This window comes from Lasioglossum baleicum, chromosome 5 (genome assembly GCF_051020765.1).
Source record: "Lasioglossum baleicum chromosome 5, iyLasBale1, whole genome shotgun sequence".
Classification (NCBI taxonomy): Eukaryota; Metazoa; Arthropoda; class Insecta; order Hymenoptera; family Halictidae; genus Lasioglossum; species Lasioglossum baleicum.
The window spans coordinates 9,717,957-9,734,581 of record NC_134933.1 but is presented as its reverse complement, the minus strand read 5'-3'; the positions used below and the strand labels follow the sequence as shown (position 1 = coordinate 9,734,581).

Here is a 16,625-nt window from a genome sequence, read left to right as displayed (position 1 = left end):
GTCGCGAAAACGTTCCTATAGCTGGATTCCAGATATTAGATCAGCCCGAGCCGAGGGAACACTGCAGAATTGCCCGTCATTCGTCACACGTATCGGCCACGAGCTTCGGTTCTGCCTCGATTCCGAGAGCTTGTTGCGTGTCCGTTCAACGATTGTTGATTTGTGGCTCCGGGGCTCGTCGATAGTTCGCGCTTGATCGCCGAGAAACAAATGGTCGAACAGCATTGTTACCGGCGAACCGATGTACTCTCCGGGTATTTTGTATCGCGATCCACTTAAGCTGTCTGTCATCCTGATTTATTTGCGCTACGCGTAATTTCGCTTCCGAGGCTGAATACATTCGCCGTGGCTCTGGATGCCTCTGTTCTCCGATCACCGGACAAGTCATTAACACTTTCAATGCCACATCACAACACTAATCCAGATTTCAAATTTATCATCGGGATACTTCTTCCTTCGAACTTACAATTATATTCGAATTTACGAAATTCTTCTCCCATTCGGAAACTGAAATTCAGGAAACCAACTTCGAATTTGAAGGTCTCCCTGCTGAATTCAAAATTGAGTTTGAATATTTTATTATTATCAGGATATTTCTTCCTTCGAACTTACAATTAAATTCGAATTTACCAAATTCTTCTCCCATTCGAAAATTGAAATTCTGAAATTCTGTAATCCAACTTCGAATTTGAAGGTCTCCCTGCTGAATTCAAAATTGAGTTTCAATATTTGAATTCGATTTAAAATTCGACATGTCGACCTTCACACCACCCGATGGTTCCAAGTAGCATTCGATGGTAATAAATAGGCAGCGGATCATTTATTTATTTTTTCTCTTAATATGTTCAATAAATTAAAAATAATGCAACAGTATGTTTAAACTCTTCCAACGTTCTTACTGCTTTAAATTGCACCTGCTCATTCTTGTTCTAAAATGCGTAAACTCCGCTGTCTAGTAATAAATCACGGCTGTCATACAAAAAGAATCAGCGAATACAATTCCACTGAATTCTAATACGAATTCTTTTCCTCTGGCCGATTAGATCAACGGATCGTGAGATCCGGTGTTCTAATACGGGATCACAGAGAGAAAAGACACAAAAGCTCGGTGGCGCGTTTAATTGCATAAAATTATAGAAGAATCTGGCATCGGTATGCAGTGATTGCGCCGCGCGCGAGTTACTTTTGTTTTCCAGAAAGTATCTCGAGCTGCGATGGCGATGGCAATGGCACGGAACAGTAAAAGGTTGGTGTTTGCACGGATTCCCCGATGAGAAACGGTTCGGCGGCGATCGCTCAAGATTTACACATTTTACTGGCAGAATTGCGAGGGCAAAATCGACCTATAAATACACGCTTCAACAGCCACTTAAGATTCCTTTCCGTCTTCCTCTCCACCGTTCCTCGCATTCATTACAACGTTACGCGAGAGATGGAGAGAAGAGAAACAAAGAAAGAGAGAGAGAGAGAAACAGGAAGCGTCGAGGAAACTGTTCTCCAGGAACAATGGCGACCGGGCAGCCCAAGAGAAGCTCTCCCGAAGATGGGAATTAAACGGAGACCGGCCCGGAGATTAATGATAATCTCGACAATTAAACGCGTCTACGATGATTTACTCGGTCGGAAAAGTGTTTGCCACGAAAACGCCGGGTAATCACGTAATCATTGCGCCGCGTTCCTTTTGTTAGGCAACGGTTTACAAGTGCTTTGATGCGTTATAATTGTCAATTAATCTGATAACGCCGAGCAAACGTTCCACGTTGCTTTAGTGTGTCATTATTATTATTATCGCTCATCTTTATTGCAGAAGCGAAGCAGAGTTCGCCGAGACAGTGACGGCCGGGATGATAATTATTATTGCTATACCTGGGATTCTTCGCGTATCCTCGGAAACGTAATGGCTCTCGTGTTTCGCGATCCTTCCGATTGCATTGAAGTATTTAAAAGTTATTTGAGAAACGTCTTTGTAAGGATAACAGTGACGAGAGGAACGAAATAAATGAATAACAACCGCAACGTAACTTTTGCTCCCTGATTTTCTTCGCAGCTAAAATAATTATAGCTGTGATCATTTGATAAAAGCAAAGGAAATTTCATATTTATCGAATGTCTACGTCTAAATTGCAGGGAAATCATCAAGGAAAACATGTCGAAAATGTTTGAGAATCCTCTTCGACAGATCAAATGTAAAAGAACAGGGCAAGGCGAATAAAGCACGGTATCTATGATTATAATTGACGATTGTAGTTGTTGCGGCCGCGGGTCTCGCTTTTTACACGCTCCACAACAAAAACTGGACAAGTTTGCCGCATCTGTATTCGATCGTAACAAAAGGAACATGAAGAAATCGTAGACTTCGACGTTGAAATTCAAGAATAAGGCACGCAGCTTCATTCAGCCCCGATCTAATCGTCCGGAACGCCGGAATCCGAAGATCGATCGATGGAACTCATTCTACCGGAAGACCGTTGATCTTCCAGCGATTTTTCCGCGTTTCACGCTTCGCGACGCGACGCTCGCTCTGTCAACGTGGCACGTGTCTGGAGTCGATTTAAATAATCATTCGCAGATTAATATCGGAGAGATATGTAAGGAAAAAATAGTCCTGTTAGGAGGACGCAATTAAAACGCACTTCGATCACACGGACGATTAAATTATAAATTAACTGTCGACACGGGAGGTTGGAAATCGTGAGTCAGCAATGGAGGAATTAATTGGCTGCTGATTGCACTAGAGGCGTGGACATGGTAGGTATTAGAGGAATTATGGTAATGAGGTGAACTACCGAAGTTTTGTAGGTACAACTGTGTAACACGAATTTATATTTTTAAGCTGTTAGAAATTGGCTGTCGCCATAAAATAGTGTAAATAAAACTGGGAAAAATAATTAACTAACTATTAGGTTGGAGGAAAAGTTCTGTCCAGAGTTGGGCAAAAATTTTATTTAAATAGAAAGTTCGAATGAAATGGATAAATTCGAATTCGAATGGGTTTTACACCCACTTTATTCGAAATTTTTATTTCAATAACATTTTTCCCAACTCTGGTTCTGTCGTACCTGAATCAATTTATTCAACGATATAATTTTCATTATTCGTGACAACTTGTTGCCATCTTTCAGATAACCTGTCAATTCCTGTTTCCCGATGACTCGCTAGCAACATGTGTTTTTGATTTACAAGCAGAATTACCTGCTTATTTGAAATACGACAGAGCGTTTCCTCCAACCTAATAGATGAAGCACGACGCTGACATCTTTCATGCAACAATTTCTGAATCTGAAGAGGGATAATTCTCGCGTGGACACGCCTCCGGAAAGGAAGCGAACGTGCCGTGCCCACAATTTTCATTGCAACCAGATCCCATTTTAATACCGAGTGTCATCGTCACGCAATCTCGACGAGATTAACGCTGGATTACGGTCCCGGGTATCGTGTTCAAGGATCGGGGGGACCTAAGAGAGCTGTTTTCGAGCAAACAGGCTGCCACGATCAGTGGTTTAATCTCTGAGAAAGATGTCGGAAGATCAAATTCGTCGCAGCTCGCGGAAATGGACGAATAGGACCAGGTGTTCAGAGAAGAACATTAGAGTCGGGTGGCCGACTAGTCCACCTATCGATATTTATCACGCGGAGTAGTCGGCTCGTAAAACCGGCGGCTACATTCCTCGCTCTATCGTCCCGCATTCGAGCTTCCGCGTCCGACGTGTTCGCCAACGGAAAAATCACTGTTTTACATCGAATTCGCCAGAAACTCCTTCTCGTTTCACCGTCGTAAAGCCGAGAAATTATACGTTCCGCCGCCGCTCCGCGCTGCGTGGAATTTTTGCATAGACGATGGTAGAAATGACACGCGTCCATCAGCGGGCCGTAAACCTATCTGTTGATCTGCCGGGATAATTTATGAACCGACGATTTTCAAATTGGAGCTGATACGGACTGCTCCGACCACGAAGAATTTTCATTGTGGCCAATTACGGCTTTGGCCAGCAGGAAGCGTTGCTTTCGCTGGAATGCCAAGTGCTGACATCAATTGTAAATTTGTTTGAAAATAAAATCGGTAGCATTTGGAAGATGGAGCAGCAATTTTAAAGATTATTTTCAAGACTGCGTTATAATCATTAATGAACGAATAGCAAGAATGAATTTGTGTGTCGAACATCTCCGGAGGGCCAAGTGAAAATTGAAGTTTCAAGGTGATTGGAGAATGCCAAGTGCCGAGATCAATATTAATCTTGTCTGAAAATAAAGTCAGTAGAATTTGGAAGAAGAAGCGGCAATTTTTATGCCAATTCAAGAACATATCTCTAAGTAAAGATTATTTTCAAGACTGCATTATACATGTGTATGTATATGATCGTTTATGAATGAATAGCAACATGAAGGAAAGACCAGAGGAATTAATTTGTGTAATTGGAAATCAAAACGTAGCTTTTGCTGGAAAGCCAAGTGCCGAGAACAGTTGTAACCTGGTTTGAAAATAAAATCAGTAGAATTTGGAAAAATTTAAGAACACGTCTCTACATAAAGATTATTTTCAGTACTGCATTATGATCGTTAATGAATAAATAGCAAAATGAAGAAGAGACCAGAGAGGAATGAATTTGTGTCGAACATCCGGAGCGTCAAGTGAAAATTGAAGGTTCGAGGTAATTGGAGATCGATATTGGATCAACGGGCTGGCAGACACCGGAAGAACGAATACCGATTGTAGTTTCTTGATCGGCAGGCCCGATCTACAAGCACACTTCCGGGATTACGATCCCGCGCCAGTTGACAGGGACGTCATAGACAAGATACGGCGCTCGAGATACGAGGAGGATACGAGCTGTAGAACTAGCTGTAAATTAACCACACACCACGGACCCGCTGTGTTCGTCGGTTCTTGTTCCCGCTTCTGTGTGCATGTTACGTTATACGCGACGTATAGCTCACGTATCGGGCTGCGTGCACGACCGGCTAGAAGTGCGTCACGATTTCTGATATCGCGTACGCACGCACGCGTATACGCAGCTTCCCGTGGGATCTGTATCTCGGAGATGTGTCAGCGCGAAGTTTAAGTGCCGCTCGGCTAATATAGTGAATGATACGGTATTATCTTTCGAGCGAAACGTTTGCAATTTGTGGGCTTGCTTCGTTCAAGTCGATTCGAATTTTTGTGGTCGAGATTTTCTGATCGAGGGTTCAATTCAGCTTTCAATTATTGGAATTGATCATAGAACTCGATACTTTAGCTTGTAGTTGAATTCGAGGTTGGACACTGATTTTTTAATGGATGATGGGATATTAGATAGTGGTTTGAATTTTATCAATGTTTCAATGAATTTAAATTGTTTCTAAATGAACTTGAAGAATATTAAAGAAATTGTTTCGTCGTTCCCCTTGATTAGCCACACATTCCAACTGAAATTGACACATTCTTCAGGGTCAGATGTCACTGTGATACGATTTTAGTCGAACGAACTACTCAGGAAACTGAAGTTAGAAGCTAATACGTTGCTCGGTTAGCGTTCGAGTCCATTGGCCGGTATTTCATTTCACGCCGGCTGCGATTAACCCTAGCATTCCCCAGCTCCGATCCGTCACACGGACTCCAAAGGTGGGGCTCCTCGCGAGCCCATACTCTTCTTTACTCATTTCTCGGAAGTATATATATTTCTCATTTCTAGGAAAAAATTATTTAAGAAGAAAAGGTTGGTAATATTTAAGCGTATGATACTTTATGAACATTCTATGTTCATCATCAATACTACTCTGAACTCGATCCTTCAGATGACAAACATAAATGACAGGATACAATATTTATCGAATGTTTTTCGCATACATGATTTTTACATTTATAGCATTTTGGTTTGGGTTTCGATATATATTATTATATTTGTTCCGAGATTATTTGTTAATCTTTGATGATAAGAGTGTTCTTCTTTTCTACGCACTGTAATTTTTTTTCTGTAGCAGCAGAACCTTCTGGATATCAAACTATAATGTATATAAACGACAATAAATAATTTCTTCAGAATTTTTCACCCAAGAAAAATAGTCCAAATCTCAATTTTTCCAACCAGTCGGCTCGAGGAGCCCCTCCATGGGAATGCTAGGGTTAACCAAGCAAATCACGCTTCCTGACGGTGGAATTAATCGAGGATTCGATAAAACAAACATCCGTTCGTGTTGCATGTAATTCGAGCAGGTCGGGGATGTTAATGATTTCATTTCCCAACCTGTTCTACACTTTCGTACGCGCACGCGCGTCCATTTTAATTGCCGTAGTGCTACACGTTCCTGTATCCCCTCGGGGTTGGACACACATACGATTTACGCGAGCACACGCACCGTGGATCGTCGAGATCGGCGTTTCGATCGTTTCCTATCGCCGCGCGGCGCATGCAAAGCAGCGATCCACGATCCTCCGGAGCGCTGTGGTTAATGTCCCGTTTGATTGGTCGACTCTCCTCCCTGAGCGACGACGATCGATCAAGAGATCAAGGCCAGCCCGGCCGATCGCCGATCGATCGGTTTTTCCTTGCCTCGGATAACGATCGTTTCCGTGATCCACTTATTCGCCACCTTTTCCTACCCGTCGACCCGCAATAATTACCTAATTATTATCCAATCTCGTTCCGTTTTTATAAACAAACTCTCGTTCGCCTAACACACCTGAACCGTCCCGCCGATTCTTCCGATGCGAATGATCATTCGACTGTGAATTACACGCATTCTTAGCAGTTCTTGTTTTCAGGCTATCTGCAGGAAAATGTTTCAAAGAAGAGCAATCGGATTTTCTTTCGTTCGATCCAGAGTTAATCATAGCACAAGCAACTTTCTTTTTTCATAATAAAATAAAGTAGGGCATAAATGTTTCTGTACACGCATGGAAATGCGTTGTAGATACATGATTAATGGCGAAGGATGTTGTTCGGCGCGTGTGGGAATTGTAGCGGATTTGGTTTTAACGGTTCACCGACTTTTCTGCGTCTGTTTTTGGCTGGATAAGCCAATATCTATTTGATTCATCGATTTAGGATGGATCGATCGATCTTCAATTAATTGAACGAGCTTTTCGATTTATCGAGGATTTTTGAAATGTTCGAAGAATTCAACAGAAAAGTAAAATATAAAAATGGAATAATGGTAGATCAATAGCGAGTGGGACCATCAGATCGTTAACACTAAACCTACCACTGCCCCGGTCAAATTATTTTATATTTTTCATCTTACAATTATTGAAATAATGTAGTTGCTTAAAAGTTTCACAAAATCCAAAAATAAATAGGGCCTTGCCATTTCTATAAGCTAAAACCTGTTTATCGCTTTTAGTGTTCCGGTAGGTCTAGCGTTAAAAAGAAAAATGAAACACGATTGCCGAGGTATCAGCTGTCAATCTACCAATTAGAACAGGTGAAGAAGCTGCGGTAGAATTTGATAGATCACGGTGAAGCGTGGCTGTTATGTAGAAACGCGACGAATTTCGAAGAAAGTAACGCGCGGCTGCGGCAGTGGAGAGAGACTTGTTCAGCGGCGATGACAAGGTTTCCCGGTCGAGGCGCGTCGTAAAGGCGCGGAAACAGTAACTCTGATTTAGCCCCGTAACGGGAAGATCGTATCTGAAGCCGCGTTCCATCCAAAAGAAAACGGCAATTATTATTTACTCGTCGGGCCTCCGCGCCGCGCCGCGAACGTTGTTATGCTGTTTCTCGGAAGATTGAACGCAGCTTCGCTCGGGACGCGCTGGATAACAGATTAACGAGAGATACGAGGTGTTTCACGGTCGATGATTCCGTTCCTAATCGATTATGTATTTTTGACCGGGTTCCCACCCGTGATCGAAGCTTTTCGTATCGGCTGGGTGGATCACCACAACCCGCCCAACGAAAACGCCCGCGATATTCGCTCAATTTCCTATAAACGAGACGGGCAATCAGCCTCTTAATACGATCCCGAGAGGAATAATCTGACCGTATGATCGATCCACGTTTTCCGCTTTTGTCGATCGCTCATGCGCGAACATTACCCGCAATCTTTCTTTCTTTCGCGTTCTCCTTTACCGTGCAATCGTATCCACTCTTTTACGCTCCGATCAACAGATGGTGCGAAACCAGACGTTTTAGATTCTATTAACGATTATTGAATCTCTCTGTGGTCGCTCCCTGTAGCTCTATTCGTTTACCATCTGTCACGGTAATATTCAAACACCTTCCGAAAGACGATAACTCTCTTCAGATTTTTCTGAGAGAACAAATTTTGTTGAACACTGCCAGAATCGTGGAGAAAATTTACAAGGTCGCCGTTTACAACTTTTTTATGTAGATCTGTATTTATTAAATTATTACCAAGATTTAAAAAATTGGTTGAAAGAATTTCGAAGATCGTGGAGAAAATTTACAAGGTCGCCTTTTACAACTTTTTTATGTGGATCTGTATTTATTAAATTATTACCAAGATTTAAAACATTGGTTGAAAGAATTTCGAAGATCGTGGAGAAAATTTTGAAGGTCGCTTTTAAGAATTTTTTTACGAGATCTGTGTATTTATTAAATTTATTACAAAGATTTAAAAAATTGGTTGAAAGAATTTCGAGGATCGTGGAGACAATTTTCAAGGTCGCTTTTAACGACTTGTTTATGAGATCTGTATTTATTGAATTATTACAAGGATTAAAAAAATTGGTTGATAAAATTTCGAGGATCGTGGAGACAATTTTCAAGGTCGTTTTTAACAACTTTTTCCATGTGGGTCTGTATTTTTGAGTTGTTAGAAGGATTGAAAGAATGTCCAGGATCGTAGAGAAAACTTTCAAGGTCGCTTACAATTTTTTGAAGAAAAATGTTGTTTTTCGTTTATGAAGAATTAGTCGGACACAATTAAAATTCCATCAAAAGTATTCAATGTTTTAGGAATTGTCTGACGAAGACAATTGCACGACACTCTGAAAAATTCACTCCTATAACAATTTTATGCAATCATGCATAGGAGAAACATTGTATCACGTTCATAAAGAACTGAAGTTGATCTCCTTAGCTCCTGTTCCAGGACGAGGAAGTGTATTATAAAATGTTTCTCTGTGCAACCACGATTTGGAAAGTTAAAGTGTTTACTGCATGCAACGTGTATTTGCAACGTTCCAATTCTCGTGGCGGAGTAGTACAATTTTCGCGTGACAGTTGTGATTTTACATTCTACGGGAGACACCCCCACGCGAACTTCTTCCATCTTCTTTCTCAGAAAGATTGTAGTGTGTAACATTAAACTCGGAAGAAAATTATCTAACCTGTTTCTAATATTTTTCAGTGAAGAATAAAGCGTAAAGCTGGTGTTATAAACTAGCACGATCGTGTTTCACAGTGATTGGTTTCTGAAATGAACGGCAACAGTGAAAGTGTTAAATCTGTATCGAACTCCAAGTAGATTGAACCATCCATAGCCAGACGCGCACGCCGACTGTCTCGGAATCAATCTGCTCGAGGGAGACGAACATGTGTTGGTTCGCATGATTTTCTCCAACCTGAGCCGCTCAAAAATACGAACACGGTATATATTTAATATGTACATTAATAAAATGTACATTATTTATACACGATATATACGTACATGAATAACATGTGCTTTCTTTACACGGTATATACGTATGTAGATCAAAATGAAATTGCGAAAAAATTTAAAAGACGAGAGAATCGTCCATTTCGAACAAAAAACATCTTTGTCTAATGATTAGTAGACTGCGGATTTTATGCAGTTATGACAAACGTGGGTAGATCGAGTGCAAAGTGGAAAAAACATTTAACACTAACACTAACCTACCGAGCCTTAAAAGTGACTGGAACACATGTTCCCTTATAAAAATGACAAGATTGATTTTATTTAGACTTTGGGCGATCCCTATTGTAATAAGTGCTCTACTAAAGATATCTACACAACTATTCCTTATGAAATAATTTTTATTATTTCAATAATTGTAAAATAAAAAATCTGGAACCGATCATTTTGATATAGGTTTTATATTTCTAATTTTCCAATAATTGAAATTATGAAGTTGCTTCCATGGAAACTAATTCGATAAATTTCTTTATCCAAGAGCATATTGTAATAAAAATTGAACAAACTCTAAATAAATAGGGCCTTGTCATTTTTGTAAGCAAAAACATTTTAATCGCTTTTAGTGCTCGGTAGGTTTAATGTTAAACAGTACAAAATGTATTTTTTCACCTGTTTACAATTATTATTAAGGAAAGGGATAAATGTAGCTCTTGCAGTTAATTCAGAATATTTTCATTTTCTATAAAAATCCGCAGTCCAGTGCTAAGTTCATTCACCATCAGAACCTGAGGAGTTCCACAGACTCTACAAAGATCCAATTGTAAAAAGTCAAAATTCCTCCAAATTCCTCAGAACCACAAATCCCAACAGTGAATCCTAAAAACTTCGCCGCGCCAATTCGCTCAAAGACAATCGCCGAACAAAAAGGAACGAACGAAGTTCGTTGATCCGAATCACAGAAACCGTCGAGGAAGCCCGGAAGGTTGGTCGGTACGTTTTCAGGTAGCTCGTCCCGCAAAGGAACTAGAGCGTCGTGAATAAAAAGTAATCACTTACAATCTAATGTTCCAGTCGGTCCTGGTGGCAGCCATGGTTCCGTGGATCCTTGCGACCTTCGTGGTGGCCCTCTCGGAAAACCAGTCCCTGGAAACTCACTGGAGCGTTCTCTCTCACGAATCACAGTGCACACTGTTCTCCCGTCGAAAACGAAAGCGGCGATGGTTACGTGATAAAATGGTCCGCGTGCGTTCAAGAGTAGGATTATCCCGTTCACCACCGGTCGCGGACAGTCCACTTAGGCTCTTCACCGGAATGAGACACTTCCTCACGAGGAAGTGTAATCTTTATTTTCTTAGAGAACCAACGCGGTGCTTGACCGGACGGAGGTTTATTCAGAAAAACGATTCCCGGTTAGGAATCGACGAACGCGGTTAGGCGTGGACACAGAGAAACTCGCGGTGGCCGTTCGCGAATGTATGACAGCTCTAGGTAGCTGTCTGCTCTGGCTTCCTGTGCGTGGTGCACGAAAATGGAGCAACGTGCGTTCTGTGCCACTGTTCTCCGTTCTCCGTAACACTCTGCCAGGATATCCGCGCGTGGCTGCTCGTCTTCCACGGCCGCGAAAGGTGGGAAAATGAGGAGGAGGAGGACGAAGAGTAGTAGAAATAGAAGAGGTTACTCTCCTGGCGGTGGAGGCGGTGAAGGTAGTGTGCTGGTGGAAGTGGTGACGACGGTGGTGGCGATGGTGGTGGTGGTGGTGGTGATGGTGGTGGTTGTGGTGGTGGTGGTGGTGGAGGTGAAGGTGGTGGTGGTGATGGAGGTGGTGGTGGTGGTGGTGGTGGTGGGTACTCGTGAGAGGATCCTCGCCGTGTGGAGTACTAAGCCGTAATGACATGGTCTAGGAGATGCCAGTCAGTTTTGTAATAACGCCCGTAAAAAGTGAATTTCTAGCCGAGGTGGGGAAACACGCCTAAGGCCAATCCGAGAGCCTTCGAGTTCGACACACCGGCCAATCGGAGCGCGACATTTCAGAGCGCATTGGATTCTTCGGCATTTTTTGGTTTTCGTCGCGCTTTTGCCGAGGCGGACCGTTCTTTGGTTTTTTGAGCATCGGCGGAACGGGATCGAATGGTAGGGAATAAGATATTCTGATCGTCGGCATGTTTCCAGGATCTTGGAAACTGGGTCCAAAAGTCCTGCGAATCTTGTCTTCTTCTGGAACGGCGCGTTTTGGGCCATTTTTTCTGGAGCCGTAATTTTGTGAGAACAGGATATGGTCGGGATCTCTCTAGGATCCTGAACGGTATTTTCAGTTAATTAAAATGATCAGCAGTTGTCTCTTTCCCTGTAAACGACGCATAAACATTTTATTCTTCATAAGGATCCGCAGGCTAGTGTCACACCTCAGAGGAAGAATTGTAAATCGGATCAACGATCGCTGGTTCGCATTGATGGACGCCAGTGACGGGTATTATAATAATCTGTGGGCGCGATATACGGTGCAGGGATCAATGGCAGCCACAATAACTTCTTCTTTATTGCATAACAGTAACTTACTTCTTTCGGTCACGGTGAATGCCGCCGTACGCCTCTCTTTAGTCCTCGTTACTTCATTTATCACTGGGGATCGCTGGCGTAGCCCGTGGCCCGTGGCTTTCTGCTTTTCGTGCCTGGACTACTTTGCGCAATTGAGCGCAAGGACGCATCCGAACCTATCAAATTATCGCTGAATTGCTGATCTCGAGATTTATCACGGTTTGCGTCCGTTTACGACCGTTCAACTTCTTGTACACCGTTTATATTCACACTAATGGCCATTTCACTTTGGCTTCGAACATGTTCTTAGCAATCGCTGTAATAAACGTATGACAGATTTTAGTCTTCGGTAAATGTTCGAATATGGTACTTACTGGTAAATAATTTACTGTTCTAGTTGGAAAAAGTGTGTAAGATAATTGTTTGATCGTCTTGATGACCGTTTTACTTTCGCTTCGAACAAGTTCTTAGCAGTCACTGTAATGAACGAATTTCAGTCTTCGTAAAATGATTGATAATGACATCGGAAAATAATATACTGATTTATACATATATAGAAAAAATGTGTAACATAATTGTGCGATCGTTTTGATGACCATTTTACTTTGGCTTCGAACAAGTTCTTAGTTCTAATTTACTATCCGATTTGTAAACAATTTATAAAATAACTGTTTAATCGTTTTGAGGATTTATTTAGCCAGGGAAATAGATCTATCTTTTATATTCTAATGTGTCTAAAAATGATTTCTGACAGAAAAAGATTTTCAGCAGAACAATTTAGAAAAACGGCCACACATTTGTACATTCAGAATAAAAAATTGCGATAGAAGAGCATGAAAGGAGCATCGAAACCAGTTTCGAATTCAAGGAAAAGCCGCTCCAAATTTGAGCAGGAGGCACGCGGAGAAGTGGCCGCACGCCGGCCCGTTTCCAGGAGCAATAAAAAGGGCCATTGTTCAACAGCAGGAACTACTGTCGCTTCGAGGAGAGCGTTTCCGCGAAGATTCCGTTTCGCACTCGCCTAACGGCACCGGGCGCATCCTCTGCAGGGAAATCGTCGAAGTGTCGGGGCACTGGAAAGAAGAATTCCTATGATAGGCAGCTCGGGCGAGCACGGCCGCCGGCCGTGGAGCGCGGCCACAAGAAATCATAATTTTTCACGTCGATTTCTCAAGCCTCCGCGGCCGCGCTCGCCAAGGCCGCTAATTGCCTCGGTTAGACTCCGCGGGCCGAGTCATTAGTTCGCGATACTTTGCCAGAAAAACTCCGAATCCGCCGTAAAATAAGTCGGTGTGTTTCGCGATTATAGATCGCGATCCGCTTCTCGGGAAGCCATCGATCCGACGAATTACACCAGCGAAAGAAACCGATTTAGTTGCGATCGCTGACTGAACGAGGAATTTGTTGCGATTTGTTGATGATTACGCGAACGAGATCGCTGTGGGAAATTGAGGAAATTCATTCACAGGTGTGCCGTTAATTATTGTCGGAGAGTCACTATTTTATTGATTATTTAGTTTTTCTCTCTAAATTGCCAACAGGCAAACGATCCTTGAGAAAACGATTCTCGATTCGTTCGGAATACTGTTCATCTCGTAAAGAGCATGCAATTTTTTCCTGCAGCATTCCTACTCGCAGTAAAAGAGAAATGTGATTTCCGAAATAAAATAATTGTTAATGAAGAGAGCTTTTCGAAAAAGGATCAATTCGAGTCAACGATCCTGCCCAACGATCCTAGAAGCGAGCTCGACTACTCGTCGTCGTCGTTTTATTAGGAAGAGCGCTCGGAAAATGGATGAACTACCGTTGCGGAGAACGTTTCCGCGAAGAGACTGCTTTCGCGTAACGGTCCGCGTACCCACGGAAATTGACAAAATTGTCGGCGACTCTATGATGAGGAAACTTCCTCGGGTCGGGCTGTTTCGCCAGCGAGATGGTATACCGAATAATAAAATCGCGTTACCTTGTTTACCGATGCAGTTGCCGAGCTGTTTTACTGGCAGTCAGGTTTAAACTGCGCGATTTATTTAGCCTCGTCTTTGATTTTCACTTTGCGCTGCTGGATTCGCAAACATTTGTGCAATGTTCGTCCACTAAACGTTCCAGGAATGTCTCGAAGCTCTACATATTTTTATGTATTACTTAATATATCGCTGATTGGTTAGAGTAAGAACTAAATCATTGGTAATTGTGCATAAAAAGGTTGCACCTCACCTCTTCCGATGATTTTTTAATATGTTGTCAGGATGAAGATTCTGAACAACGTTTTCATAGTCTTTTTCAGAAAAAAGAAGAGATATATGTACGTGAACTTTTTAAAACAGATGATGATAAAGAATGACAACGACACCACACACACCTGGGAATGCTGAGAAGAAGGTCCTCGCATTGTGTATTATTCATGATATACTGTAAAAATAACTGTGTAAAAGAGAAGATCAAAATAATATGTTAGCAAAAGTTGACATTTTTAACGGTTGGCTAACGAATATTGCAGCCAAGGGCCAACAAAATGCCAACCATGAATGCTACTAGGGGTGCGAGGCAAATAGTTATGACCTGTGGACAGAGGCTTGTTAGGGGCGAAGATATACGATTCGCAGTCGCTCAGAAAAATTCCAACCGGAAGCAAGGGAGTTGTGTGAAAGGAACAGGCGCCGGGGCAAACAAGAATCCCGAATGGGTAACGGAAAACGCATCCAGCGGAATGGACAAAATCGACGATGGGATAACTCACGAGGCAGTTTCGCGTGGCCGTTGGTGGATGCCACGGGCAGAAGGCACACCACCAACCCGCCACAAGAGAAAAAGAATATCAAGCCTGGGGTTCCGGGTTCGATTCCCAGGACTGACTCGAGAAACGCCGCTTCCTCCGCCGTTACCGATCTAGATTGAGAGAACGAAGCCGCCTACCAGCCAGAAACACGAGCTGGTAGCAATAAATTATTATAGTACGGATGATTTCACGGGCAAGGGTCAAACGAGCCGAACGGAACCGGCTACACGAGCTTCCCGTGGATTATCAAGACGTTGTGTCTCGGATCGGAAGTTTATCCTGCCTTCTGCGCCAAGGTCTGTACACTGTCTGCCTCTCTGATCGAACAGGCGATCACTATACCCACTCGCCGAAACAATTGAGCGGTGCCATGAGCACTGAGAAATTTCTTGCACTGATCAGTGCACTGAAAATCTTCGCGCGAATTCTCGTTCTTCCAGGCTATGTCGAATGTCGAATGTTTAATGTGAGTATTCAATGTAGAATGTAGAATGTTGAATGTCGAATGTTCAATTTCGAATGTCGAATGTTTTATGTGGGTATTCAATGTGGAATGTTCAAAATTCAATATTCAATGTGGAATGTTGAATGTCGAATGTCGAATGTCGAATGTTGAATGTCAAATGTCGAGTGTTGAATGTTTGATGTGAGAATTCAATGTGGGATGTTCAATATTCAATATTAAATGCTGAGTATTCAATGTCGAATGTTGAATGTTTTATGTGAGTATTCAATGTGGAATGTTCAATATTCAATATTCAATGCTGAGTATTCAATGTGGAATGTCGAATATCGAATGTCGAATGTCGAATGTTCGGTGTTGAGGCTCCCGCCCGGTGTTCCTGCGTCCGAAGATTTCTTTCTCTGTCAGTGCCCGTCCTGTTCCTTTTTCCGTTATTGCGTACGCCCACGAGACGATTCGCAATTTGCCGTCACGAACGCCGTGGTTGTCGTAGTTGGTGGAGTTGGAAGAGTTGGTAGTTGGCCGTTTTCTTGTCTCCGTTATTATCACAGCGTCCATTGAGCCCGAAACGGGACGGGAGCCCGACAGCTTGGCGAGCCGTGGCCTCTAACATCCAGCGAGAGGTCGATCGAAACCCACGATAGCCCCGTTGACGGTGCATCTTCGCGGGCCGCGCATAATGCAACAGTTACCGAGCTTCGACTCTCCTGCCCGGGGACCATTGTTCCTCAGCTGTGCGAACTTTCGGGGCCGTCGACGCGTAAAAGGACGATGCACATAGGCCAGCTGTTTAACACGCTAGCCGGAACGACGATACGCTTCTGAGAGCCTTTCACGGAATGATCGGGATTCTTCCGGGTGCATCCCGATGCATTCGAATCAGTGCAGTCCCAAACGATTCGATTTGCGTTCGACAAATTCAAGAATTTCTAATTGATTGCGGATCTTTATGGAAAAGAAAAATGTAATTTCTTTAATAATTTTACCAAGTCGAAATTAATATATTGCTAATATTAAATTCGTTCAATATGTACACTGTGCCAAATTACAGTTACTCATTGTTGCCCTAATTGGGTGAAATCTGTAGTCTATTCATTATACTTGATCGATTAATTGGTATAATTAGTTTTAAACTTGGATGATGATCACAAGAGATTCGATTGATTTGCAATATATCTGAAGATTCGATCAGCTGCTAAAGCTCCCAGACAAACTTACCGTTCTTTTTACTTAAAATTAAAATTAACTGTAAAACACCTGATGATCGGAAAAAATCCAATTGGTCTTCACCTGATTCCAGGATTTGATCAGTGGTTT

At 42.5% G+C, this 16,625-nt stretch overlaps 1 protein-coding gene across 1 annotated transcript in view; it reads right to left on the bottom strand.

The window, feature by feature from the left end:
- Nucleotides 1-11,394, bottom strand: part of LOC143208660 (uncharacterized) — a 103,306-nt gene extending 91,912 nt beyond the window's left edge. Inside the window, exon 1 of the mRNA XM_076423256.1 lies at nucleotides 10,591-11,394. Within this exon, the coding sequence (XP_076279371.1) occupies nucleotides 10,591-10,625 (35 nt within the window). The 5' untranslated portion in view covers nucleotides 10,626-11,394. The remainder of the gene's footprint in view (nucleotides 1-10,590) is intronic.
- Between the last annotated feature and the right edge of the window lie 5,231 nt (nucleotides 11,395-16,625).